Source organism: Botryllus schlosseri, chromosome 11 (genome assembly GCF_051294905.1).
Source record: "Botryllus schlosseri isolate E-star chromosome 11, Bs_hap1, whole genome shotgun sequence".
Taxonomy (NCBI): domain Eukaryota; kingdom Metazoa; phylum Chordata; class Ascidiacea; order Stolidobranchia; family Styelidae; genus Botryllus; species Botryllus schlosseri.
Genome location: NC_137246.1, coordinates 17764388 through 17788936, shown reverse-complemented (window position 1 = coordinate 17788936; position 24549 = coordinate 17764388). Strand labels below are relative to the sequence as shown.

The 24549-nt window shown below is 40.8% G+C and overlaps 5 protein-coding genes and 1 long non-coding RNA gene across 6 annotated transcripts; 1 reads left to right on the top strand and 5 right to left on the bottom strand.

The window, feature by feature from the left end:
- Nucleotides 1-39: 39 nt before the first annotated feature.
- On the bottom strand, nt 40-3762 carry LOC145449391 (tRNA methyltransferase 10 homolog A-like). The gene is made up of 6 exons (XM_080327743.1): nt 3624-3762; nt 3163-3545; nt 2347-2412; nt 756-899; nt 465-570; nt 40-404 (listed from the first exon to the last, which is right to left on the bottom strand). Exons 1-6 carry the CDS (start codon nt 3697-3699, stop codon nt 298-300), a joined length of 882 nt encoding a protein of 293 aa, XP_080183869.1. The 5' UTR covers nt 3700-3762; the 3' UTR covers nt 40-297.
- LOC145449389 (metalloendopeptidase OMA1, mitochondrial-like) lies at nt 3750-10271 on the bottom strand. Its single transcript, XM_080327741.1, has 5 exons — nt 9262-10271; nt 8460-8545; nt 8173-8399; nt 6734-6872; nt 3750-5917 (listed from the first exon to the last, which is right to left on the bottom strand). The coding sequence occupies exons 1-5, from the start codon at nt 10079-10081 to the stop codon at nt 5456-5458; spliced, it is 1734 nt and encodes a 577-aa protein (XP_080183867.1). The 5' UTR covers nt 10082-10271; the 3' UTR covers nt 3750-5455.
- Nucleotides 10272-11887: 1616 nt separating this feature from the next.
- LOC145449387 (palmitoyltransferase ZDHHC3-like) lies at nt 11888-12945 on the bottom strand. The gene has a single exon (XM_080327740.1). The coding sequence runs from the start codon at nt 12943-12945 to the stop codon at nt 12073-12075; it is 873 nt and encodes a 290-aa protein (XP_080183866.1). The 3' UTR covers nt 11888-12072.
- Nucleotides 12946-12978: 33 nt separating this feature from the next.
- LOC145449386 (V-type proton ATPase subunit d-like) lies at nt 12979-14616 on the bottom strand. The gene has a single exon (XM_080327739.1). The coding sequence runs from the start codon at nt 14476-14478 to the stop codon at nt 13432-13434; it is 1047 nt and encodes a 348-aa protein (XP_080183865.1). The 5' UTR covers nt 14479-14616; the 3' UTR covers nt 12979-13431.
- Nucleotides 14617-16862: 2246 nt separating this feature from the next.
- LOC145449388 (uncharacterized) lies at nt 16863-18203 on the bottom strand. Its single transcript, XR_013918242.1, has 2 exons — nt 17680-18203; nt 16863-17610 (listed from the first exon to the last, which is right to left on the bottom strand). It is a non-coding gene; the product is annotated as an uncharacterized LOC145449388 (long non-coding RNA).
- A 2880-nt stretch (nt 18204-21083) lies between these two features.
- LOC145451056 (succinate dehydrogenase [ubiquinone] cytochrome b small subunit A, mitochondrial-like) lies at nt 21084-24176 on the top strand. The gene is made up of 4 exons (XM_080329538.1): nt 21084-21348; nt 21404-21514; nt 21576-21714; nt 23920-24176. Exons 1-4 carry the CDS (start codon nt 21324-21326, stop codon nt 24092-24094), a joined length of 450 nt encoding a protein of 149 aa, XP_080185664.1. The 5' UTR covers nt 21084-21323; the 3' UTR covers nt 24095-24176.
- Nucleotides 24177-24549: the final 373 nt, after the last annotated feature.

Below are 24549 nucleotides of genomic sequence, written 5' to 3'. Positions count from 1 at the left end.
GCCTGTCAGTAACCACCACATCCCAAAATGCAATGACATGGAATTCAGCAAACTCGAAAAAACACCCTGCCGCTAATTAAATTCATGAGTTTCATATTTCCAATCCAACATATTATCAATCCGATGCAACGGTCGCACATCAGTATGCTGATGTTTCCACAGACTATGCACTATGCTCGCCAATCAGACTACAAACGCCTTGCTGCCGGCCGTACGTTGAATTCCAACTCGCCTTCGCTGTGACCCATTATCTTGCTTCCCAACCTCTAATGCATTATCACAGAGGCTGGCGTATGGTCAGGTTTCACACTGCAGTGGAAGGGCCCCTTTTCTTGCTGGGATTGCTCGCATAAGTGCTTGCTTCCAATCTTGCAACTCACAGAATGCAACGATGCAATTGAATACTGTGGTAATACGATAAAAGTTACTGGCGCAACTACTGGCATACACACACATTGGATTACCGTGATTGACAGTCAATACTTTCCGTGTCTTCATATCGATATGTTCTTCCAGTGGCAGTCTCTTAGCGATCAGACCATGTTCGGATGCAATTCTGTGCGTCAATCCCTAAAGAACAAAACCTGACCTGTAAACAATGGATACCTGGACGAATGGCGCCAAACCATTCGGGTTCACGTTGAACAGAACTTTGAATACGACAAGTCCGATGCGTCAACATGTCCGAAATCCTTTACCATTTAACCCTCACCACTTGTTTTGTTAGTTCAACAAGGAATTATTAAAAGACGTACCTTGTGTCTATTGTGGTCTACAAGCCCGCCAATCACATAAACTTTCCCAGCTTCAACCATTTCTAATACATCAGGAGATTCAGAGCTCAGATACACCAAGTCTTCTTTCTTGAATTGTTCATACAAAGGAAGGTCGAAGTGAACCTGTCAAACAAAATATATCATATCTACCAGCGGTCGGGAACCTATGGCTCTTTAATAAGTTTTTCATTTTGCACTTAATTTATCAATAATGCAGCAACTTGTTATTAAATTTTCTTATCGCCCACAATTAGGTATATCTAGAAGTTCTGCCCGCAATAAATATCATCGTGGCAGCATATTTCGAACATTGAGACGATTACGTTCGATTAATATCAGTGATTACTGATTATAAATTCGAAGTTATGTTCTATGAATTGGGCTATCACCGGTCAGACTGAGAGAGAGAGAGATATGGTATTCTTTTTCGCTTGCACCATCGAGATGCTTTGACGACGGAGATGCGATACGGCCTTTATAGTAAGGTCATCTAGTCTGCACCCCCGTTTTTTCTCCTCCATGCTATCCGTGATTGCTGAGCGCCTAGCAGGATAGCCGCGGATACCAGTTTTTGAGTCTTTGGTCTGACCCGGCCGGGGATCGAACCCACGACCTACCGACCGAGAAGCCGGACGCACAACCATTACACTATCTCGCTCGGTCGACTGTGACTCACCTCTGCCTTACCTCTCCTTTCGCGCCAATTGCGTGATTTTGGGAGCAAAATTTTGAAATTTTAGTTACTCGTGAACATCGATAGAAAATATCTATCAACCTGACGACCATACAGCACCAAAAGATGCATTAACTGTAAAACTTCTACTGTTAGTCTACATCTGATGGAAATGTGAATATTAATTGTCTTAAGCTTCGAAAATAACATATGACTCCCACTGAAATACAATTAAAAAGATATAACTTGCAAAAGATCTGTGTAACTCAAGTTTCGCTCGATTTGCTCAAATGAGGCAATCAGCCTGATGAGTAGAAGTTTTTACATGTAAAATGGGGCGCACATGACAAAACCTATGCTATGTATTGTAAAAATTGTAAAGTGACTTCGAATTAGTGCTACAATGAATTTTCAACTGTGACGTAATAGTTGATTAACGTGTATGGCTCTTTGGGAGTTACAATGGAAAATATAGGGCCAATATGGCTCTTTGCACGAAAAAGGTTCCCGACTCCTGATATATACCATATTTTGGGATACTTACAAGGAACATTTACAGAATTAAAACGGGATACGGTATCTTCAGGAATATTGGCTGACTAAAAAAAGGTCATCTTCCCGATTCGACGCCTAAAAACCGGTTTCCATGTCCAATTTAGGTTGGATTGACCTTTTTTTAGTCAACCTTCGCGTCAATTACGTAGAACCCATTTTTCATGTGTATTTTTGTGCGGTATGACCTTTTGGGTTTGCTATGTACTTGCCAAACAATCAACGTTATAAAAGAATATGAATTGGGAAAAAAGAGAACATTTGGGCATCCTCTAAGGACAGTTCGGTTTTCTCGAAAAGAGGACAAATCCATATGGTATCCCTATTAAAAAGGCTTATTCTTACGTCCCAGTTGATGTACGACTGATCCATATCTCCCTTCATCCTGTCGGAAAGGCCGCAAATATGATACTGAAAAATGAAAAAATCTATCGGTACCCTCTGAATCAAATATCAACCAATCTGATTGGAAGGATTCACAAAACAGAAGCATCTGTTTACAATTTCATTTCATCAGTAGGCCAAATCATTCTTTTGGTCATTTCAAATACCTTAGATCGCACTTCATGCAATAGATATTTGTGTTAAATTTATCCGGTGTTTCACCGATCCGTACAAAGTTGTTCCTTTCTGGGCTATTTCGATGAAATAATAAATAATATAAATATTAAATACAGGGCTACGCATAATCGTGCAGTAACAAATTCCTCCTCCACGCTCAAACATTATTTCTCCTCCATACACACAAAGAAGGAAAAGTAGTCGTTATGGATTTGAAAGACTACATATAAGAAGGCTACAGGCAGCTGAACGACGCCGATTCATACAAAAAATTAGCAAATGACCCAACAAAATAACACAAAAAGCAATTAAGGGACATTATTAAATCTTTAGACATGTGCGAAGAAGAGATATCGAAAATCAATAAGTCTGATCTGAAATCTGATCCTTGCCTCGGCCGCTTTTATCTGCTTCCGAAACTGCACAAGGCGAACATTCCTGGACGCCCAATTGTCTCGTGCAACAACACGCTAACAGAAAAAATATCCGGACAAAGTCTTAGGTCAGACAGGCGGGACATAATACTAAAATCTACCCCAAGATACCATTTCCAAGGGAAAGAACTTAAATCGTATCTCAATCAACTAGCGAACCACATACCTGCACCGGCTTGGCACATCTTCTGTTCTCTTGGTAACACCACCCGAGCTGCTTCCTCAATTTCGACAAATCGTGATTGGTCATGTATTCGTCGAATGATAAGTCAACCGCGACGTGGACATGTTCCGAAAAGCCTAGCGTGGTGGAAATCTTCTCTTTCCTCGGCTTTTTGGGCTTGGGCGGCAACTCGACCGACGCGTCCTTCTCGTGTTCTTCGAACAAATGCTTCTTCTTCAAAGCACGCTGCTTCCTTTTTTCTTTCCGCCGATCTTTTCTCCCGTCCACGCTTTCCATCCACTGTATTTGCTTTTTGATCTTTTTCTTTTGATTTTTCGACACTGTCGAGTCATTCATCAACGCCTTGAGTTGCTCCAAATTCATACCTTAAAGGACGAGACATCTTCGGTGTGTCGTGCTGGTAAATATGCAAGAAATGCACCTGGTCAGTTGCGGAGACTTACTTCTGTACTGATGTTTGAGGTCACTTTGACTTGTGTCGACGTTACTCTCTGCGGCTTTCGTATCATCGTTTGACATCGCTTTGCATAGGGTATAAATAGAAAACTGGGAAAACTTGAATAATCACGCTGTCAAAAACAGAATTCTACCATTATATCACAGTGGAAGACGACAACCAACAGAAAACGTGATATTCGGCAATACACCAAGGAACCACCAAAAACGAAACATGAGCTGAATAACTTTGAGCTCCAAGCTGACTATATAGCGGAATCGATTCTACCACAACTATAACAGAACTATAGCACTATAGACGGAAAACAAATAAGGCAATTCAGTATCACTCATTATGTCACTAAAGTACAAATGACATGGAAAGTTTAAATATGTACCTAAATATGAACATAATGCCAGTTATTCATCAACATCACATTAAAGATTATGTAGTAGGGCCTACCTTTTCGAACGCACAGTTTTTATTACACTTTGTGACAACGTTGTGGGTTTTCATGACTTCACAGATATGTAATCTTCACTAAAATGCGTAGCTTTGTAAGGCTACTCCATATTTTATATGCTGCGATACAACCAATCGAGGTTTACAGTCTTTGACAGTGGAAATAGTATTGAAACTATACTTATCGTTGATAAATTATCTGTTAGTCACAAGTAGGATATTATTTCAGAGCTTGAAAATACAGCTCCCACTCCCACTACTCGAATTAGAATTAATACTCGATTCAGATTAGAGTACTTGAATAATTGTGCCCAACTTGTAATATAGTGCACTTAAAATAGAATACAGTTTTGTGTGCATTAACAGTTCATCGATTTAGATCAGGGGTCCCCAACGCCGTGCCAGCGTGCTACCGGTAGTCCGCGAGAACCAAATGAGTCGGCCGCGGTCGCAAATATTCAAATGAGAGATTTGAAAGTCGAAGCGGAGAAGGGTTTCATAAAAGCAGCAGTTGAACATGGGTCAGTCGACCCTAAGGAACATACAAACACAGTTTTCGATTGGGGCGTTGCCCGCCTTCGCCCACGCGGAGGCTTGAAGGAAATCTAGTTAACATTCCCCGAGTCCCGATGCGGAGATTGGTGCTACGGCGCGCAGTGCGGCAACGGTTGGGGACCCTGATTTAGACGAATTGCGAATAAAACAGGTTAAAACAGACTCGATTTTTAATTGCCATCAGAATCCGCATAGCCTATAGATGACGGTTACGTTGAACATTTCCAGGAAACAGTGTCAGATAAAACAGGATAATTGCCTGTCGAAACTAACTAGACATAGTAGCAATAACTAATCAATTAGTGAATAGATGTCATGACATGCGAGATGCAACCGATCTTGCTCATGATAAGTCGGTGGGCTAGCTAGCGCCTAACTGGCAATTGTGACAAGTCAAGATTTGAAATGCACGGAATGCCACTGGTAAATTCAATCATAAATTTTTAAGTACAGCACGATAGATAGATGCATACGATAGATATGGATAAGAATTATTCAATCAAGGATCAGCATATGTATTGACTGAAAAGCTACCGTCCAAAAACGGCGCAATTTCATAGCTTTGGCACCAACCCAACTACACTCAGTCCGGGACTCAGTATTGCATAAATGTCCCCGTAAATACTGTATTTAAAATATATATAGCCTACTTGGTATATGCTACTTCTACTTCTGTTATCAGTTTGGACGATATGGGAACAGACCTGACTCGTTGCTGCAATGTAAATCATTGGTGAGATAAAAAGCAATTTCTTTTAATTCCATCATCGCAGTGGTATTTCCCATTCAGCCTGCAATTCGTCAGGAAAAAGAAACGCAAGATTAAGATTTTGCTCTATGACCCAAGGCACTTGGCAGTGTCGTCGTGGACAGAAACGGAGTTTCTTTTTCGAACAATGTATCAGTAAGCTTGCCTGAAACGGCTATCTGTCCGGATATCTTTCCCCACATGGCTTTGAATAAGTTATCTTCAGTCTGCTTTCTTATCGGTTCTTCCGCTTTGTTGTTATTGCCGCCTGTCAGTTTTGAATATTCAACCTCCAACTCGACCAATCGATGGCGCGCCTGTTCGATCTTTTCTTCGATTCTCTGTTTTTCTGCCTGGTTGACTTCACCTTCTTTGGGACCCGCATCGTTGCTTCCTTCAAGTTCAGTCAGCGTCGCCTCCAGCTCTTTTCTCTCTCTGGTGTTAGCCACACACAGCCTCATATGATAAGCGGCCGCTTGCGGATCGATATTGTCAGGTAGATTCGGGCAGTTGCAAAGCTTCCTAATCTCTAACATCTGTGACGAAATTATAGCATAAGCCGAGATAATACGACGGGATAAGCTGTGCCACAGGTCATAGGAATTGCCGCCGAGATGAAATGTCATCGGCGAATACCCGATTCACTCAGAAGGGTCCTAACCAGAACTGGTCAAAGACTCAGCGTTGGTAGTCAAGTAGAAGTAGGCTACAAGTAACGCCATAACATTCTATTCAATTACAAGCAGAGTAGTGACTTCCAAGATATTTCAAAACTAATTGAGTGGAAGTAGAAAATTAAGGTCTCAAAAATATTGAATTAGTTACTTTAGAAGTTGTAAGGCGTACCGTAACGACAAACGCAAAATGGCACTACAAATTGGTGCAATTTTTGAAATTATAGTTAGTTACCATTTCACCCTGATGTTATGACAATTACACCCACAAAAGTGATCCAGTCCAGACATATCCAAAAACTATTTTCTACTTTATAAAATATAAAGTGTATAATGTATGTAGTTTTTTTCAGAAAAAATACTGTTAACTAGTAGTTGAAGTAGTTTTAAGAAGTAGTTTTAAGAACATAGCCATTGGGGTAAGTAGTAATAATTGAGTACTCCAAAAAAAAACAGCGGTATTCTACTTCGTTACTGACCACCTATATTACCATCACAGTAGTATGCAGCCACCCAAGGTACTGTACAGTACCATAGAAACAGAATTCAAGTTTCCAAACAGGAGTTTTTCTATCTACGGACAACATAAAGAAAGTTGTAGAAATCGTCATGGCTAATTGACGGGTCATTCAAATCTGCATGATGCACCATTGAAACAGCCGAGTATAGGTCTCATACGTGCGGAATCATCTTTTCGAGCGATTGCGACCTTTTCTGGTTTCCCGGGTGAGTCGAGAGATACTCAAATTTGTCTGAATCGGCCGCGTCATTCAGGGTTTGCTGAAATGCCATTTTCTCCCAGAGCAGGACACCCCATCTGTCACAGAATAAAAACGGTCTGAGATGGGTAAGGGCGCAACTCGAATATCTAGAAGATATGATTCATAATTTTATCGGAGCATGCTTGGCATATCCTGCAAATACATGAGATAACTTGTGATTTTAGGTTTCAAGTTAAAACCATCCTTCAGTAATGCAGCCACAGTAACATTACAGCCTTATCTATGTAAATTACATGTTTTACTCATTCAGTCTAAAAGTGTGGGTCTTCGCCATGTAACAAGTAGAGTTGGGGAATCCGAATTGAGTATTCATTGTAAGGATTAGAGCTGAGTAGTGAGCGACGGTCATTTCGAGTACTGAAATTATATGCCACATTCCACTAAGAGTTATAGTTCCGATGACTTTTTCCTAACGTGGAAGCCAGAGTTGTAATGACTTGAGTCACGAATTTTTTGTGACTCGACTTGACTTGAGTCATTCTTTCATATGCGTAAAATGACTCGAGCGGAGTTGAAAAAAGTGGATTGAACTGAAAACTGAACATAATGACTTGGACTCGAGTCGAAACATGATGACTCAGAGCCGACCCTCTACAAGCAGACTTGGACTCTTCTTGGACTCGAGTCAAAACTGTAATAGTGAGATTGACTTGTGACTCGGAACCTTTGCTTTTTCCTAACGTGGAAGCCTTGAAATATCAACTGGTCGTATCACATCCAAAATATGTTGTACCAAGCTACAAGCTTAAGTGTAAATCACATTTCTGTCATGGCACATATTCAAACTTTCCACGTGATCTAAACCAGTGGTTCCCAATGTAGACGATTTTGAGAAACAAGGGGGCGAAGATGTTAGGATGTCCAGTGAGATATTTTTAATTCAACACGACCAAAAAATGCGCGTGAAGACGGTTTATTCTGCATATGACACGAAAGACAAAAAAGAAGGTCAACTCAACGGAAAGTAAATGCGGAAACCGGTTTTCTTAGCACCTACTCGGGAGAATTACCTTTTCGTAGTCAATTCACCTGCGATCAGAGTTCGGTGAATAAATTTCCCGTATATATATCTCCTCTTTTTCGCATCAGTAAATATGGGGGGTTGAAAATTTGTGTCGAGTTTGGTAAGGGGGCGATCAGTCGGAAAAGGTTGGGAACCACTGATCTAAACTCTACTGATGTCATGATGAGTGATACTGAAATACTTGACTCGACGCCTAATACACGATTCAGAATCGAGTCACTTAGGTACTCGATATTCCACGACCTAGGGGTGGTCTGAAACGACACGTATACCTAAATGCTCAAGCGGTAGTATTATACAACAACACACACCTGGGATCGAAGCAGGCCTTGGAAGACAACATCAGTCCGACTTTATCAGCCTCCAATTCCAACTCACGACTGTACGGGAGACTGAATCCGTACTCGAACACAAGTGGCACAATATAGCTTTGGATCGTGTACACGAGAAAGGCGGCAAAATCGTCAAAGAAGAACCAGATGAACGCCAGCAACGGCACGGTCAATATTTCACTGAAGGCCAAATAACTTTGCTGTTCCTAAGAACGGGAATGGTACCTCAATCCTAAAGCTGTAGAAAAATGTCAACACGAGCCTACCTGTGAATGCCCAAGGATTGCGTGTGACATCTCATGTCCCAAAATAATTGCCATCTCCTGCCAGCTGTTCAGTAATTTCAACATACCTGTTGAAGCGCACGAAGAGATGGCAAGGTCAGTCACAAATTGCGTCTACTTTTTTAAGTACTGAAGTGCATTTTGGCTACTTTCACTTCATTGCTTCAATGGTTTTCGGTACCAAACTACTTACGTGCGTAAGAATTTGTCAAATAGAAAGCAGGCTATTAATGGATAGATTTTCATTACGTTCATGAGTGTTAGTGCCTTGACAAACTGGGCATTGCAGGCCCGGCATGACTGTAACAGATCTAGTTTCGTCAATTACACCTAGTCATATTGAGCAAGCATATCTTGTAATTTTGAAAACTGGTCAGTCCATGGCGGTCGACTAACAAAAGTCTGTGACATCCACTGTTCCCTCTAAGCTACGCATGTGCGCAATGCTGACACGGTCTCTGTGCATAAAAAATCTCAAGTGATGACCTTTTTTTTAGTAGTTACGCACTGTTGTCCAAGGGACCGCGTACGGTAGTGAGTTGGTGAGTGCAACTCGTGAAAAATTAGAGGGAACATTGGTGACACCTCATTTCAATCTACTTCTTACTACCACTTATTCAGTAGACTACTTCTCATACTGACTTGGAAGTAAGTACCTTCGGGAGACTTCACAATAGTTATTTTTACTTGTACCTAGGTTGGTTTCTTTCACCACATCCAAGAACAGGTCATTGCTTGATACGATAATAATATACACTGCGCTGTAATTACAATGCCAACATACCTGTAAAGACGAAGATATGTCCGTTTGGAAGCACAAACGCATTCGACATCGCTGGATCGTCAACGACGTGAAGCGTCCATTCCGTACTCTTCACAGAGTCGATGTCGGAATTTGCTTTTATTAGAGCCAGAACAATATTCGCATTCTTCTTATACAATTCGTGTGACGGTGGCAAGAGCTTGCTTTCATAATGTTTCATGAGGTTTTCATATTCCAAATTTGCCAGTGCCGCAAGTTGTTCTCTGGTGAATGTGATCCATCTCTTTCTGCCGGTTATCTCGCAATATTCACGATGCGTGTAACTGTAGTAAGCTACAAAAGGCACGAGTGTCACTCCTACAGAAGTAACTATCTTGTGCTTGCCGATTCTCTTTCTCACATTATCCGGCAGCCTATCGTATAGCTTTCTTAAACTTCGTCCGAACACAATACTGAATGCTTTCATCACCTTTACACCGCCAGTCTTCAGTAACAGTAGAATAAGGGGGGGTGCATTTCGCTGCGGAGTGGTGTTGATAAACCTTTGATTACGCTGGTAAGCGATTCTAGTTCTTGCATTATGCACAAGAGTGTTGGGCCTAATGCTGCCATATAGTCTCCACGCCAGATTGGGGTAAACTTTTGGCTTGTTCACCAATGCCTTCAGTGATGATGCAAGCATGTCTTGTATCTGAATGTTGAAATGATACCTTGTCGAAATAGTTGTGTTATGGTATAGCCTTCGGAATTCTACTGTAAAATATATAATTTCAACCGTGACTATTGTGTTGGTAGAAAAATATTCATCAACTATAACAGTCATAGTCTGATTTGAGTGCATAATCTTCACATGGGAACAGCTTATGCCCGTAACTGCAAGGGATATTTCATGTTGTAAAATTAATGCTGTTGCTTGATAGCTGCGCAACTATTTAAAAACATACAACGTCCACACCACCTGATGTTCGGCACTTCCATGTTTATAACAGAATTAGGATGTTGACAATGTAAATACCGTGGCTGGCGGCAAAATCTTCACACAAGGCCTTTACTATTTCCTCTCTTCGAGAAAGTGTCCATTTGTCTTTCTTATCGACCCTACTATGCCTGAGTCCTAGCATAAGATGAGATCTGAACGATAAGACATTCACGAGATAATTTATATAGAAGTGTAGATCATAATTAATTGTAACAATCAACGAAATATAACATTTTCAAGAAAAAGCTAAATTTGTAATTGTAATGGTCTGGGAAGAATACCGGAAGAAAACATTTGAATTGCGGAAAAAGCTGAATTTTGTTTTCATTACACCAACATGAAATGGCGAATTATCATCATTGAAACCTCATCAAGTGACCAACCCAGTCATTGTTGTGTACAATCCCCGAGAGATATTTTAATCGATTAATATCACATAACTAATTATACTAGAACCAGATATGTCACTAACATCAAGTAGTTGGCTACAATGGATAATTATGGAAATAGGACATAATGGACCGAGCGAGTAGGCCCTGTCATTGGCGCCAATATTATTCCATCATTCATCACTGATTTCTGGCCAAAGTGCTGTAAAATTGAGAATCAATATCTCTTAAGCGTACTCTGCGATGGAGCATAAATATTGTTGTAAAGATGTAATAATTGTCATACTAAATGGTCTATTGCTTGACAGAGTCGGTCCTAATTCGAGCTCTCGCTAAGTTATCATAACATTGTAGGCTACTCTTGAAGTGGTTTCTTGCAGAAATGGCTTCATTCTCCAATAACAGCAGATATTTTGAGATTTGTACCTATATCTCTTCAGTCCTCAATATTCCTCTATTTATGGGTGTGACAGATTGCTAATATGAACATTTGACTATTATTGTGTAAAAACATAGCATTACAAAAGATATGGACAGATACAAGGAACTGCTTGTGATTTGAATATGATACTGTAGAGCCCCTTAGACTAGTGGCAAAAGTCATTTTAACGCCCACGCTAATGTTGCAATTACATTGCAGAGTCTAATCTAGGGAGTTATCACTTAATGATCCATTGGGGTTAGTCACACTATTTGCTTTGTTATAAAATATAGCTTGTATAATGGTATTCGGTGTATCAAATGTAAGGCTGGTATAGTCCCAGCAAAATCCTTTTAATATCTCCCATCAACAAAAGAATCTATAAAAATTGCATAAATATATACGGAATGGAGAAACATATAGTGACAAAATGAGATACTGGTACTTGGAAATGAACAATTTCACTTCTTAGGGCACACAATAGTCAATCTTAAAACAGTTTCACACTCAAACAAGAGAAGGCATGAAGGTTGCGACCAGTAATTCACTGGAACACAATGAAATGTGTGGAAAATGCTACGAAAGGTACCCACTCTGTCACACTCTATATTCAATGCCATACCAAGTTATCTTGATGAGCAGAAGCAGGCTGCTCATTACTGGCGTTGACATATCACATGTTAACGAAAAGCAAAAGAATTAGTAACATTCATAAGATAGAGATCTATATATAATTGTTTTCTTCTTCTTTGGAGAGTAGTGACGATTATAATAGTTAACAGTATCAACTTATCACTCTCTGCATACACATCAAACGTACAGGCCTAGTCCCTCGCAAAAATTCAAAGGCAATGTGCAGTGTTGAAAAAATTGCTACGACTGTGTTGGGAATGAAACCTCAGAGTGCACATGAAATTTGGCATGCGATGCAGTAATGCGACTCTTCATCGAATTTAAGCGATCCAGCAACAACATCGAATGAAATACCGGTATACTTCAACACACCAGCCATCCCGGCACATCTCACAAAAACACAAACGGTTCTAGACAACATATTGATAAACATCCTGCTTGGCCATCACCGGCTGCGAAAACGGTAGGAACCAGTTGTACGAAAACTTGTCGCCAAACACGGACTTGATATTCAACCATTTGGAATCGTTTCGCGCGTGTTTCTCGTTTTTTAGCTGCTCGATACCCGTTTCGTCATAGCACATAGAGTGCAGCTGCGTGCAAAACATAATTAGCGTAAACAAAAAGAATAGAAGGGACTCGAAAGTCAGCGTAATTAGGAGAATGATCGTCGCGGGCGGGGAAAACGAACTACATTCATGCCACTGCGTGTCGAAGCACTGGATAAAGTGAACGACAATCATGAACAGCGCGTGAAGCGAGATGGCCGCAATGTATAAAGTGAAGAGCACAAAATATTTTTGATTCGCCTCCCCGACGCAGTTGTTGATCCACGGACAGTGGTGGTCCATTTTCCTGATGCATCTCTTACACACGCTGCAGTGGTGAGCCCGTTCCGGCTTGATGCTGAAGCACTTTGCGCATTTGTACACGATCTGGCCAGGTTTCAATTGCAGGCTTTCGATGTTTTCCTTCGTCGCGTTGCCTTTAGGTACTGCTCCTGGATCGGTAGTCATCGATTGAAAGTGAGAGGCTAGAGCGAGAAAAGCAAGAGCTCCAAATATCAAACCGTTGATCAGACCGTATGCCGTGCTTTTTCCGATATTCGGTAGGATCAATATGAACGACACCACAAAAATTGCGTAAAAAACCAATCCGTACGTAATCCCGGCGCAGAACACACCACATCCATCTTTGATGAACCAACGTTTTTTCGACTTGGTAGGGCTGTAGAAGAGAGGAGAGTAGGAGTAATTCCTACTGTAGGAATTCCTATCTTCCATATTCCCGCACCGAAGAAGCCTACAACTAATATCTTGCTACACGGAAAACACAAAAAAGAACATTCATTATGATATATTCACAATATTTCATTTACGAAATGCAAGTAAAACAAGAACTAAGCAACCAATATAGTGGTGATAACAGCAAATAGACCTATGACAAAATACGTAGACGCCCGAGCACGAAAGGATATGTCATTCACTTCGAGTCTTGATTATGCGATTCACAATCGTAGTAACATTCAATCTTAAAGGTACACAATAGAACCATTGTACACTACACCCGCAAAATAGTTTCACAATTTTCAGCTGCACGGCGACAAGCCCGCACGTCGTACAACAACTGTAGATGAACAAATTGCACATGGAAGATGAGAAATATTCTTGATATTCAGCACGTTACATAGAGGTATCATTGGAAGATTGCGATGATACAATTCTGGACATGAAAAGTGTAGGTTTGGCTAAATACATTCGTGATGATGATCACATAATAGGGATGTAACTGTCTATCTTCGTTCTGTGACGTTGCGCGATGCATTCAGCGATCCAAATAATATTCCTGCACTCCTGCTCTTTCAGTTTTACGTAAGAGTAAAACACTCCAAAATGAAACTGCTGCATGAAGCTGATCTTGTTCAAAGACACTTCGTGCTCGAAGAATTTATCTTCCAAGGTTTTATCGCTGAGGTTATTCCCGGAGCCTTCAAATAACTGCCGATACTCGGTGTAATACTCCGCGATAGCTTTGACAGACTCGTACTCGTCCGCTTGGCTTAAAGCTGCAAGACCGTATGGATGGAGTTTGCCGCATCGTGGATACAGCTTGGCTCTATCCTCCTTTGCCAGTTCGGTTCCGAATGAATTAATAGTGATTATGAAGGAGCGTCTGTCCGCTTCGAAAGCCAAGATGTCACACATGACATCGGCAGTGGCACCACCAATTTTCTTGCAGAAATTGTAGAACGATTCGATGTAAGCCTTGTACAAAGTGTTACGTATAATCTCAATGTTCAGTTCGTCCAAGTCGCGTTCCGAGATGCAATCTCTGAAAAATGGCGCCAGCGGACTGTCGACGAGAATAGCGCTGTACAATTCCGCCGGGGTGCTCGCGATCGTCACCGTTTCCATTTGATCAAACACACCCAGAGGATGACACTTCGACACCAGCTCGGACAACTGGCGTTGGTGGAGAGTGCCAGTGATCAGAAGAATGATATTGTCGATCATGTAGCTGTAAGTGATGTAGTCCAGAAAAGTAGCGAGCGGTTCGTATGCATGGTTTCGAATGTACGTGAACTCAACGACCAATTTTTCGCGAAGTTTATCGTCAATTACGGACACAGTGAGCGGTGACGGCTCATTCGCAAGAAAATTTCCATAATCTGTACCTTGCAGATGCAGCTTCAAGTCTTCTAAAGTTTCGCATTGAGTGAGTTGTCTGTAATCATCCTCTGTAAGAACTCCATTTTTAAAGCCTCTAACGAGCCCCTCCAAGAATCCGGAATCGATGTTGAACATTGCTTCTGACATACTGCCTCGTCTTTCGGTGCTGACAATCCTGGAAGCAACGCAGCAGATATTTTCACTAAAATATTAATAAAGTGAAGTCACGACAGTCTCAACCCTTTGCCAATGCCAAGCAGTCAACTAACAAATTAGAGTCAGCTAGTTCGAAAAACATATGGTGTACTCTGGCGGTCACGTGCCGTTATTACCATATCTTTTACTATAGAGGATGTAGGATGGAGTGACGACCCATTGTTCTCTTCAATTGAATGCATTATGACGCTTTAGATAGGTCATGGTCTAGTGCTTAGGGACCGATGTTCTGTTGCGAATCAAAACTGTGTACGGTAAGTAGCAAGTAGGTGAGTACTGCGCTGTCATTTTGTTACTTGTATATGTCTATATAGTCTGGTGGACTGATTGGTATGGATGAAGAAATGATATGGGAGGATTGGGAGGGAGTGACGGAAGAAATTATACGTTTCTTCGGAGGCTTGGATAACTGGAGAGGAGCTTCGTGTGCAGAATGTTCTGCCACCTTTCCCACAATAAAGGAGCTTAAAAACACGCCAAAACCCATGATCATCCAACTCCCGACAGCAACATGGATGATGATAGAGCGATCTCCGTACTGACGGCTGCATGTGAGTCAGCCAACTGCTTGATAAAATCAGTTCCACCATTTGAGCAGCTTAATCTATATTATATTTCATCATTCATAGAGGAGCTTAATTCCAGATATTGTGGAGTTGGCGTGATTGAACCAGTTTTACCAATATTATTTTAACATTTGCCACCAAGCTTCTTCGTTGTTTGGCTTTCCACAATTAGCTGCTGCAATTGTTTTGCTAAAGGTTTTCGATGAGTTGGTGCGTGTAAGAGGAGGAGCCTGTTACTTCTGCTTTTGGTGTCAATGGGCATGAGTCAGGTAAGGAATTATCATTTGCAAAATATTGTCAAAATAGTAGATGGTTTAATATTCACTTATGACGTAAATATGATATTCATTATTAGGCTCTCGAGATGCGTAATAATTCCTGAGATGGTCGGTAACAAAGTAGGCCCTGCTTCTACATTTTCTAAGTAGCCGATATAGGCTTACTCTAGCAGATTTTACCCACTTACATGTATTACCGGTGGTTATTTTTTTTCACTACCTGTTAACTTACAGTAAAGGTGAGGCAAAAGTACTTACTTTTTGCACTCTCAATTTTGTAAAGTAAGATTTTAGTTTGGGATATAGCCATCATGTGTATGATTTAAAATGCCATAAAGAGGGATTGCAACGGTAACTACTTGAGTACATTTCAAATATTATACATCCACCTGAAGTGGTTTTTACATGCCGTGCTGGCAATTTTTTCCAGATAATGGAGAGAAAGAAATACCGCCTAAAATATCCGTCAGGTAAGTTCACTGGTATTCTATTCAGATTTTCATTCTCCATGGAAAGGAAGCATCAAAACAAACAGTAAACAGTATCCTCGGATAAATTCGTCAAGACCATTGATATCAAAAGTTGGTTGATTTAATAGTTTTACAGACTTATGAAAGTGTGGAGATCGTGGAGGATGTACTGGACAAGTCCATGATGCACTTTAATAGGATTTTTTAACATAGTTTTGTTCGCTATACCTTTCAGAAAAAGCAAGCCAAAATTTCTGAATATTCAAAAGGGTTACATGATGGATTAAAGGAGGTATCTAAAGTAGGTGAAAATTAGCCTTTCTCCAAACAGTTTTTTCCCCTATGGGACGAGTGCTGCCTATTCCCATGGGGGTTCCTTCTGTCGCCAAGGAAACCAATGCAAAGGTTGGAACCTTGACGTGGTGTGTTGGCTTTTTACACTAATACCGACCGGCAGCGTCTCTCAATACAAATCACTTGTAAATTTAATAATCTTTATTGAAAACTGAATAGACTCTTGAAGGTACAGAGCTCAAACATACAATAAAATCATATTGAAATAAACCCCAATATTTTCGGCTGACACTCATCGGGGATAATTGCTAGCAACAACAATTCTCTACTAGTTGCTGACGATCACGCCTGATGAGTTTCAGCTGAAAATATTCGGGTTTATTTTAATTTAAATGAAGATTGTCCAGGACCGTTGAACAATCATCATCTGAACCACGTGGAGTACTTTGTCTGTTTGAACATTTTCTGTTGTACCTTGTTTTCAGATCATATTTTCTGCAGACTGTGGATGCCGTATAATTGTTCCATACTGAGAACAGATATACCAATGGTATCAAATTAGCACATTCGTCAATGTTGCTCAATAGCGTCATAAAAAAAATCGGTTACAAACTTACAACTTCACACTGTGGAGCTCTGTACACCAACACAAAGTCTCATTCCCAACCTATACATTGGATACGCCAAATTTCAAAAAGTAACAGACATTAGAAATTGCATATGTATATTCAAAAATTGCTGAAGAGTAGAAAATTTCAAATCACAATTCTGAATCAGTTAGGCTGAACTTTTCTATCCATGAAATGCAGCTGAGTCAATATTCAGACTGCTTGAAAAAAAAAATCCTGAAAATTAGTTTCATAGTAACATAATATGAATTGATCACCCATAATTCATTCAATTTATAATGTAGGCTACCCCAAGATTGATACAATTTCATCATCATCATTGATTTATTAGCAATTTTATTAGTTCAATACACCACAAAAAATGCGATACAATGAAAAGACAGGAAGATGTCGAAGCGACTAGGAGTAGTCTATGGAATCTGACACCCACCTTGGCCTAGGCGATATCAAGAGGCATGCCCACTGAATGAAAGTGAAGAAGATAGTATAGAAAAAGAAAGCGACAAGGAATAGGGCGGCATGTCATGGAAAGCGAGATCGATAGGTCAGTCGCGGTCCGGTAATCTTGAGGATGGACTGTATTTATTTAGTAGTAATTACTTGTATTTCGACTTGAATGTGGACATGCTCGTCGACTGCCGGATGGCCGGCGGTATACTGTTCCACACATCAGGTCCGGCATATTTGATAGAGCGATGATCTTTTCGGTCGATCATATGATATTTGGACGACGTGGACGCGCGTGTGTTGTACTTGTGCGCTTTTGATTCCGAGGTAAAGAAGTCATTGAACAAGTTACCATTTCTCTTACTGAAGCTCCAGACGTCTGCATAAAATATAAGGGTATATGTGAATCATGTTAAAAACTGCAATCACTCGATATATGATTGCTTACTCCTGTATGATTTAATTAATTTTTGTTATGAGAGGACAACATCCTTGATTTCTATGTGTTGGAGTTTCTCTGGAAGTTGCTCCCGAACTGCAGGTCATTTGTCTACCTCCTTCGGCAAATTCGAGTATCAGGTTCACTGGGACCATCGGGCAGCTTCCAATGGATAAGATATTCATGATGCTTCCTCTCATCTGCTTCCGGCACTAAATCAGGTCTACGAATCCTGAAGAATGATCTTTTTTGTTCTTTACTAGCCCGTTTATTAGAGTAACTGCAGCCTTAAATCGCACAATGAGTCGCCATATTCCGTACACTAACTGTTCAACTGCACCTGTTATGAGAACAGACCTGGCGAATAACTAACTGGCGAGAAAATCGTCTAACAGCAGAATAAAATGCCATTCCACAAGCGCTGCAGCTGATTTTATTTACCTTAGCGACGCGCGTTGTCCCTAATCACTCAAGCGTAGCCAGCCTAAACGGAGAACAATGGGTCGTCACTCCATCCTACATCCTCTATACTTTTACCATATCGTCATTGACATATTTCAACCCTATAACCAGGGTTGCCATCGACATGGACCCAAAAATAAGGACAGTCGAAAAATTAGATGACCATTAAAAGCGATTTTGTACATAATTTGTATTTATACGAGCCGTGACATATCACATTACATACTTTTCGCAAGAAACAACCTGCTCTTGCAACTCCTTGTTATTAGAAAGTGCTTCATGGATCTAGGTTTACCTTCACTCGGGGCCGAAACAGCACTTCGGCAGCCCCTCCCCCAAAAACACATTGGCCCGGGGGCCCCGTGGACCAAACTTCTTCACCTCGTTCTGATAGAAATCAACCAAGATGGAAAAAGGCTATGCATAAAGTTCAGACAAAATCCTTTTTGAGCGTATGGAGCAAGAACTCCGGTAACAATGCTTGTAGTCTTGGTCCTGGCCGAAGCAAACTGCTTTGCGATGTCGGAATCGGGGGATATTGCTTTGAACCATTGCGATGTGCAATCGTTGTAGAGGAATGATTGCTGCTGTTTGACAGTATGGAATGCCCAGGTACCCTCAGCAGCAGCTGCCTAGTAGTCTCTGGTCGTAATTGTTGATCGACTTGTGAAAAGATTATTCATCGACTGGCTCGAATGAATCATTATGACACACTTCTTGTGTTTTGGGGTATCTGATGTGAGTTGAAACGTGGTGCTGCTGTTAACTATGACGTCCGCTGTGATCGCTTGGTACAGCCGAAACGACTATACCACTCACTGCCCTAGCTATCTCACCACTTAGAAGTCAAATCCTGATATGTGTAGGCCTACGCCACGGGAGTTCTTTTCATCTATGATGTCACAAAATCTCGACGTAAAAGCATAATTTTAGAATATTCTGCAACACAGATACCCGAGGAAATACTGTAGTTGTTGAAAATAAGACAAAATAAGGACGCAAGTCGAAAATAAGGACATTTCTTAGAAATAAGGACAGTTGAGTTTTCTAAGACGTGGCCCTTCAAAATAAGGACAAATCTTAGAAATAAGGACGGTATGGCAACCCTGCCTATAACTTTATGCCTTTAGAAGCCGTACAGCATGCGCATTTGAAATTTCAATTAGTTGAAAATACTCTTTAAATTTGTGAAAAGGATCTTACGTAACTCACAATCAATCCATATATATATCATTGCCATCAATAAATCATTCATTTAATATTCTTACGAGTTCAAAATACAATGAAAAGATACAAAGGAGGCTCTTCGAAACGCATTGAATTTGCAAGAAAAAGAATTCATGTCATCATTGAGCAAGCATACCAAAGGAGAAATACAGAAATATACGATAAATGCATACAGCACAGCATTTCTGAGTTTACACGGCTCATTCATTCGTGTTGATATGAAAAGATGAGAATGAGTCGATATGACTTGGTGAAGTCTAGCTTACACACAGTAAATAAATACATGTATTGTCATGTCTTTCAGATATGCATGTCGAAAAGACACATGCAGACTGAGGTAATATCCAGAAATAATCACATTGAAATAAGTTCGGTTAGTAGACAAGACATGGACCATTTTCGATCCCACGAACAAATATACTAAACCCAAGATGGCGCACTTACTGATACGACTTTTTGCCCCGATGAACTTGACGAGCTGAAGTCTCGGCTTCTTAGGACCGAGCAAATTTATTTTTGTCATATTGGTCGATAAATAGTCGGATAAAAGCAGTAAGAAAGGGCATACCTGTTCAAGTGCAGGGTTATCATTTGGGTTAATACTGGATAAGCTAACACGGTAATATTTTCTCAATACTCAGCTCCGTGAGTTTTCAAATAGGCTACAAACCGTATCGAGCAGCATCTGCCTGTACCGACGCCGGGCAGTGCACCGCTGATGCCGGTTTTAACCAGTAAGATAGCCTCCCCCCAGGATGGGCAAAAAGCTGCATGCCGTCTCCAGATATATTGTACTGTGTGTGTGGCTGGGCACAACGATTCGTGTACCGGCAACTGAATCCAAGCCGAGTATATTAATTGTAATTGTAATGATTCCTATCGAGCTATGATTGTCGATATTTTTCAAGTACCAAAATTTAATGCCTTTATGCAATTTGGTTTTGATGATGTCTTCTAACAGTGGGAGCCTTGCAGCCTCGATTGCTCTTGAGTCAAGAGTCTTAACGCTATGAATATTGATGAAAACGGCAGGGCAGTGATCGACAGGCAGTATGGTAGCAAATATCGTAGTATCGGATTCTAGATGATGGTCGAGTGCTCTGAAATAAGTCTATGCCTGTTGTGCGTATTTAGTACACGTTATCTGTGTTTAAATGTATTTAATAGAATAGGCCTACCATGTTTTAAATTTTATTTAGCCTATCTATCAAACGGTTTTTATGAACTGCATACTATTCATATGACATATTGATGAGCAGCTTGTATAATTCACTACAAGCATTCACAATTTCACATGCACTTGGACTGAATGATTGGTTGATAAGCTATTGATAAGTTAATTATTCTTGATTACTTTTTGACAGTCCATCCATATCTACTCCACTCAAAATAGCTGAAAATGTTTCGCGGATTCCTGCGCCCATTTTCTTGGGCAGCACAAAGAATGAGAAAATTGAGCACGACGAGGACTAGACTCGGTGAAGAGTTGCGTCATGATCCCAGCTTACTCATACCGAAAATAGAGGGCTACAACAACGTCAATGTTGCGTATCGTTGTTTGCCAAAAGGGGATCCCATAATCGAGGCAGCACACGACATTCTCGCCACAGTCGCCTGGGCTTGGATATTTTATAACCTTTATCACAACCATGCGATGCTTCACGAATTCCATGCGCCTCCAGATCCTTCCAAATGGACAGATGAAGAACTTGGAATTCCACCAGAATAATGCCAATGGACTGATTTTGTTTGTAAACTTATGCTAGCGCATCAAATTTGATTTTGTGCTGTGATGCCTTCATGCGAATTGTTAAAATATTGCTATCTTGATATTTATGACTTCGATTTGAGTGGTGTTATATATCAAGATGCATTATTTTTGAAATGGTCTGATATACCTTAAATTGTGTTAACAGGCTTTAGTTCATTGTAGCTGTTGCTGCATATTCATTAATCATAATAAAATGCTAGCGCGGTTAGTACAAAAGGGTATGTCAACATCAGTTTTGTTCATCAACTTGTCAGTAATGTATTTTTCCTTTAGGTTGCACTACGCAAAACCAAATAATCTCCAGATTATTTTCAACAACACCTGCCGTAACTGGAGTCCAGTCTGGTGATAAGTTTTTCCTACGACATCAAAAGGAATCGCAGCGTAAATTGTGTTGTTAGTCGTGCGAATTCTGGAACCAGTTAATGTGCTCTACATGTTTCAGATGTAACGGCGTCGAAATGGAAATTATATAGAGTAGCCTCCGTCGGTTTGTTGGGTGGATTGACTGCATGCTTCATTTGCCCTGGAAATGCTATTGTGGATTTCGCAACTGTCACGCTCCTAGTTCATCATAACTATGCGTGAGTTTGATGCTTTCTCTGATTAGTTGATTTTTTGGTTCGTACCCTGCCCCTACCCCCAATTAGCATTTTGTGTTTTCAAATTCATGTCATTTGATGATTTATACGCGGAACTAGATCATTTTCTTCAAGAGGTGGTCAGTATCGAAGATTAAAGTACTTCTAGATAATTTTCTCCAAGAGGTGGTCAGTATCGAAGATTAAAGTACTTCTACTTTTTCGAAGTACTTTTGCCTACTTCCACTATTTGCTCAACTGACTTATTCTTGTTCTACTAACCAGTTTTAGATGAAAATACTTCCTTTTTACAATTTTGTATTTTTAGAAGTAGAAAGTAGTTTAGTATAGGCTTTGCATCAAATTTATGAGTGGAATTTTCATAACAGCAAGGCAACATAGCTCCTGTATCACTGTAAATTAACTAGTTTTGACATTTATCAGAAATTGCTACTTGTAATGCACTTGGGCAGGGGTTCTCAACCCGCGGGCCGCATGCGGCCCGCAGACGTTCATTTTGCGGCCCGCGACATCTTTCATTATAAACACAATTATTACTGACACGGTATTTTTTTCAAATTAATTTAGATACTTAGCTCTTTTATCGCACCGTCTCTCTTTCGTTTGATTCCTCATTCTTGAAAGCAGTGGTTCTCAAACTGGAGGACGCGCCCCCTTGGGGGCCTGAAAGCATCTGAAGGGGGGGGGGGCGAAGCTGAGGTCAACTGGAAATAATTTTGCGCTGCGCGCAATTTATCTCCGGTTCCTAGTTATTTCTAGGTGTATAGTCAGAATTTCATATTTGAGAATTTTCTTATCAACAGCCATAACCTTCCATGCCATCGAAATGGCCGTTTGTATTGCTAGCATTCTGGTTGCATTTTGTTATATGACGATAAGGGGGCACTAAATTTTCCCTATAAAAACGGGGGCGTGTCTAAAATATTTTGAGAACCACTGCTTTAATGTGTTCTCGTATATTGATATAGGCTTGACTACAGATTGTTATTGTTTTGAATCGGTATTCGACTGGACTCTAGTTCAAGAGAATTCCGCTACGTAGTAGGCCTACACTTTTAAAGAGTGTTAGACTCACTGCGAACGGTTGTTGAGATTGCCGACGCCGTTACAGACGCATCGTTCTAAATTGACTGGAATATCGCTAAATCCAAGAAATCTGCTATAGAAGTTGTTATTTCAATAAAACCTCAACATTCTGTCCGAATATTTGCTGTTTCCGAAACAACACTACCCGACAAATTACGAAGATACAGTCGTCTAATTCAATCGCATGTACTGAAACACGTTAGCCGCGTAGACTACTTTAACCCAGCCTCGGACGAATCCACCGATATTGCATTACTAATTATCTGGTTGAATTTTATCAGAGTGGACATATATGCAGAGGAAATGCAGGCTGGGCAAACGTGGGGAGGGGACCAGCAAAAATATCAACTTGACAAAGCTGACTTCTGTAATTATTGCTGCAGGGCCGCAGGCTGGGAAGGGGAAAAAGGGTTATTTGGTTTGCTCAGAAATGGTCCCGATCACCAGACCTCTTCTCATATCACTCAGAGCTCAATGTGATAATTGCCTCCGTAACGAATAAGTTACCGTAATTTTATACTTGCTCTCTCACGCATTGAAACAGAGAGTTCGGTTCTCTAGTGGAAGGGTTTGAAGTTGAATATACCGACTTGGTAACGCATGCAATGCACGCTCCACGAAGGGATTTAGTTGCGCCGCAAGAAGATACATACACATAGTCTCACAACAAGCAGCAACTGCAAACTTACGAATGCTGTCCATTAATGCTTTAGAATGCATAAAAACGTACTACATGTTCGTATACGACTGGTAAATATGCTACATTAGCCTAAATTTAACAGTAGCCCACAAATACATGTAAATATTTTTCTGCGGCCCGCAGCGTCTTCCGCTGCTAAAATGCGGCCCGTTATACAAGAGAAGTTGAGAACCCCTGCACTAGGGGATTACGACATTACTTCTACTTTTAATATAGTAGCAACGCTGACTACTTGGACCATCTCTGATTTTCTCTCTTCGAAATCAAATTATATCATGGCCCTTGTGCAATATTATGTGGACCCCCAGAAAACTAGCAAAAAAACAAAACAGAAAGAGTGTGCAAGGGCCCCACTCCTGAACGAATCGTTCCTTAATTAACAAGCTTTCTTTATCCTACAGGGGCCTAAATTCGGTAATAGCGGATTATTGTCCGCTGTTCTTTCCCGACAGCATCACCGCCGCAGTGCGCAACATCTGGTTCGTCATCAGCATTCTGACACTCGCACTTCTTTACGGGTTTAATTATCGCGACGTCGGATTCTCTAAAGCACTCGTGGCATTTTTCAAACTATGAAAGACCTTTTACTCTTGATGTACGCGAGAATATTGTCTTGCTCTTATGCATTGTTGATACCTGAACGAACATTTTTGTTGGTGAGTGATTTGTAATGAGCTAGCTCCGACATCTGCCGGTGACAGGGTAAGAAAGATAGCTCGGGGCTTGCGATAGCTAGTAACTTTGTTATCGTAGGCCCCGGGTAGACAGTTTGGCAAGCATCGCCGTGCCAACGGTGAAGGGGTGAGGCAGTTTAATTAGAATGTGCGGTAGGGATTAATCGTCTTGGTAAATTATCCTGGAATGATCTGAAACCGTACGACAGAGGTTTTTGAAGTAAGAGTCGTGACCCAAACAGGGCCATCCGTGAGCCGGTCGGATATGATCTGGTCAGTGGATAATCGATATACGTCGATTTTCTTGTAGCTGTATTGTTCCGCTTTCCCGATGAGCATGTTATCGCTGAGGTGCGG

Excerpts from the sequence above, each read along its gene's own strand:
- LOC145449391 (XM_080327743.1), bottom strand. The coding sequence starts at position 3,699 with ATGTCAAACGATGATACGAAAGCCGCAGAGAGTAACGTCGACACAAGT. Across the intron at positions 2,413-3,162 it reads GATGTGCCAAGCCGGTGCAG|TATCATATTTGCGGCCTTTC; the intron begins GTATGTGGTTCG and ends TTCATTTTTCAG. Across the intron at positions 405-464 it reads AGTATTGACTGTCAATCACG|TATTCAATTGCATCGTTGCA; the intron begins GTAATCCAATGT and ends GTATTACCACAG.
- LOC145449389 (XM_080327741.1), bottom strand. The coding sequence starts at position 10,081 with ATGCACTCAAATCAGACTATGACTGTTATAGTTGATGAATATTTTTCT. Across the intron at positions 8,546-9,261 it reads ACATATCTTCGTCTTTACAG|GTATGTTGAAATTACTGAAC; the intron begins GTATGTTGGCAT and ends GCGCTTCAACAG. Across the intron at positions 5,918-6,733 it reads TCGAAAAGATGATTCCGCAC|ATGTTAGAGATTAGGAAGCT; the intron begins GTATGAGACCTA and ends ATTTCGTCACAG.
- LOC145449387 (XM_080327740.1), bottom strand. The coding sequence starts at position 12,945 with ATGGAAGATAGGAATTCCTACAGTAGGAATTACTCCTACTCTCCTCTC.
- LOC145449386 (XM_080327739.1), bottom strand. The coding sequence starts at position 14,478 with ATGTCAGAAGCAATGTTCAACATCGATTCCGGATTCTTGGAGGGGCTC.
- LOC145451056 (XM_080329538.1), top strand. The coding sequence starts at position 21,324 with ATGCTAGCGCGGTTAGTACAAAAGG. Across the intron at positions 21,349-21,403 it reads AGCGCGGTTAGTACAAAAGG|GTTGCACTACGCAAAACCAA; the intron begins GTATGTCAACAT and ends TTTTTCCTTTAG. Across the intron at positions 21,515-21,575 it reads ACATCAAAAGGAATCGCAGC|ATGTAACGGCGTCGAAATGG; the intron begins GTAAATTGTGTT and ends TACATGTTTCAG.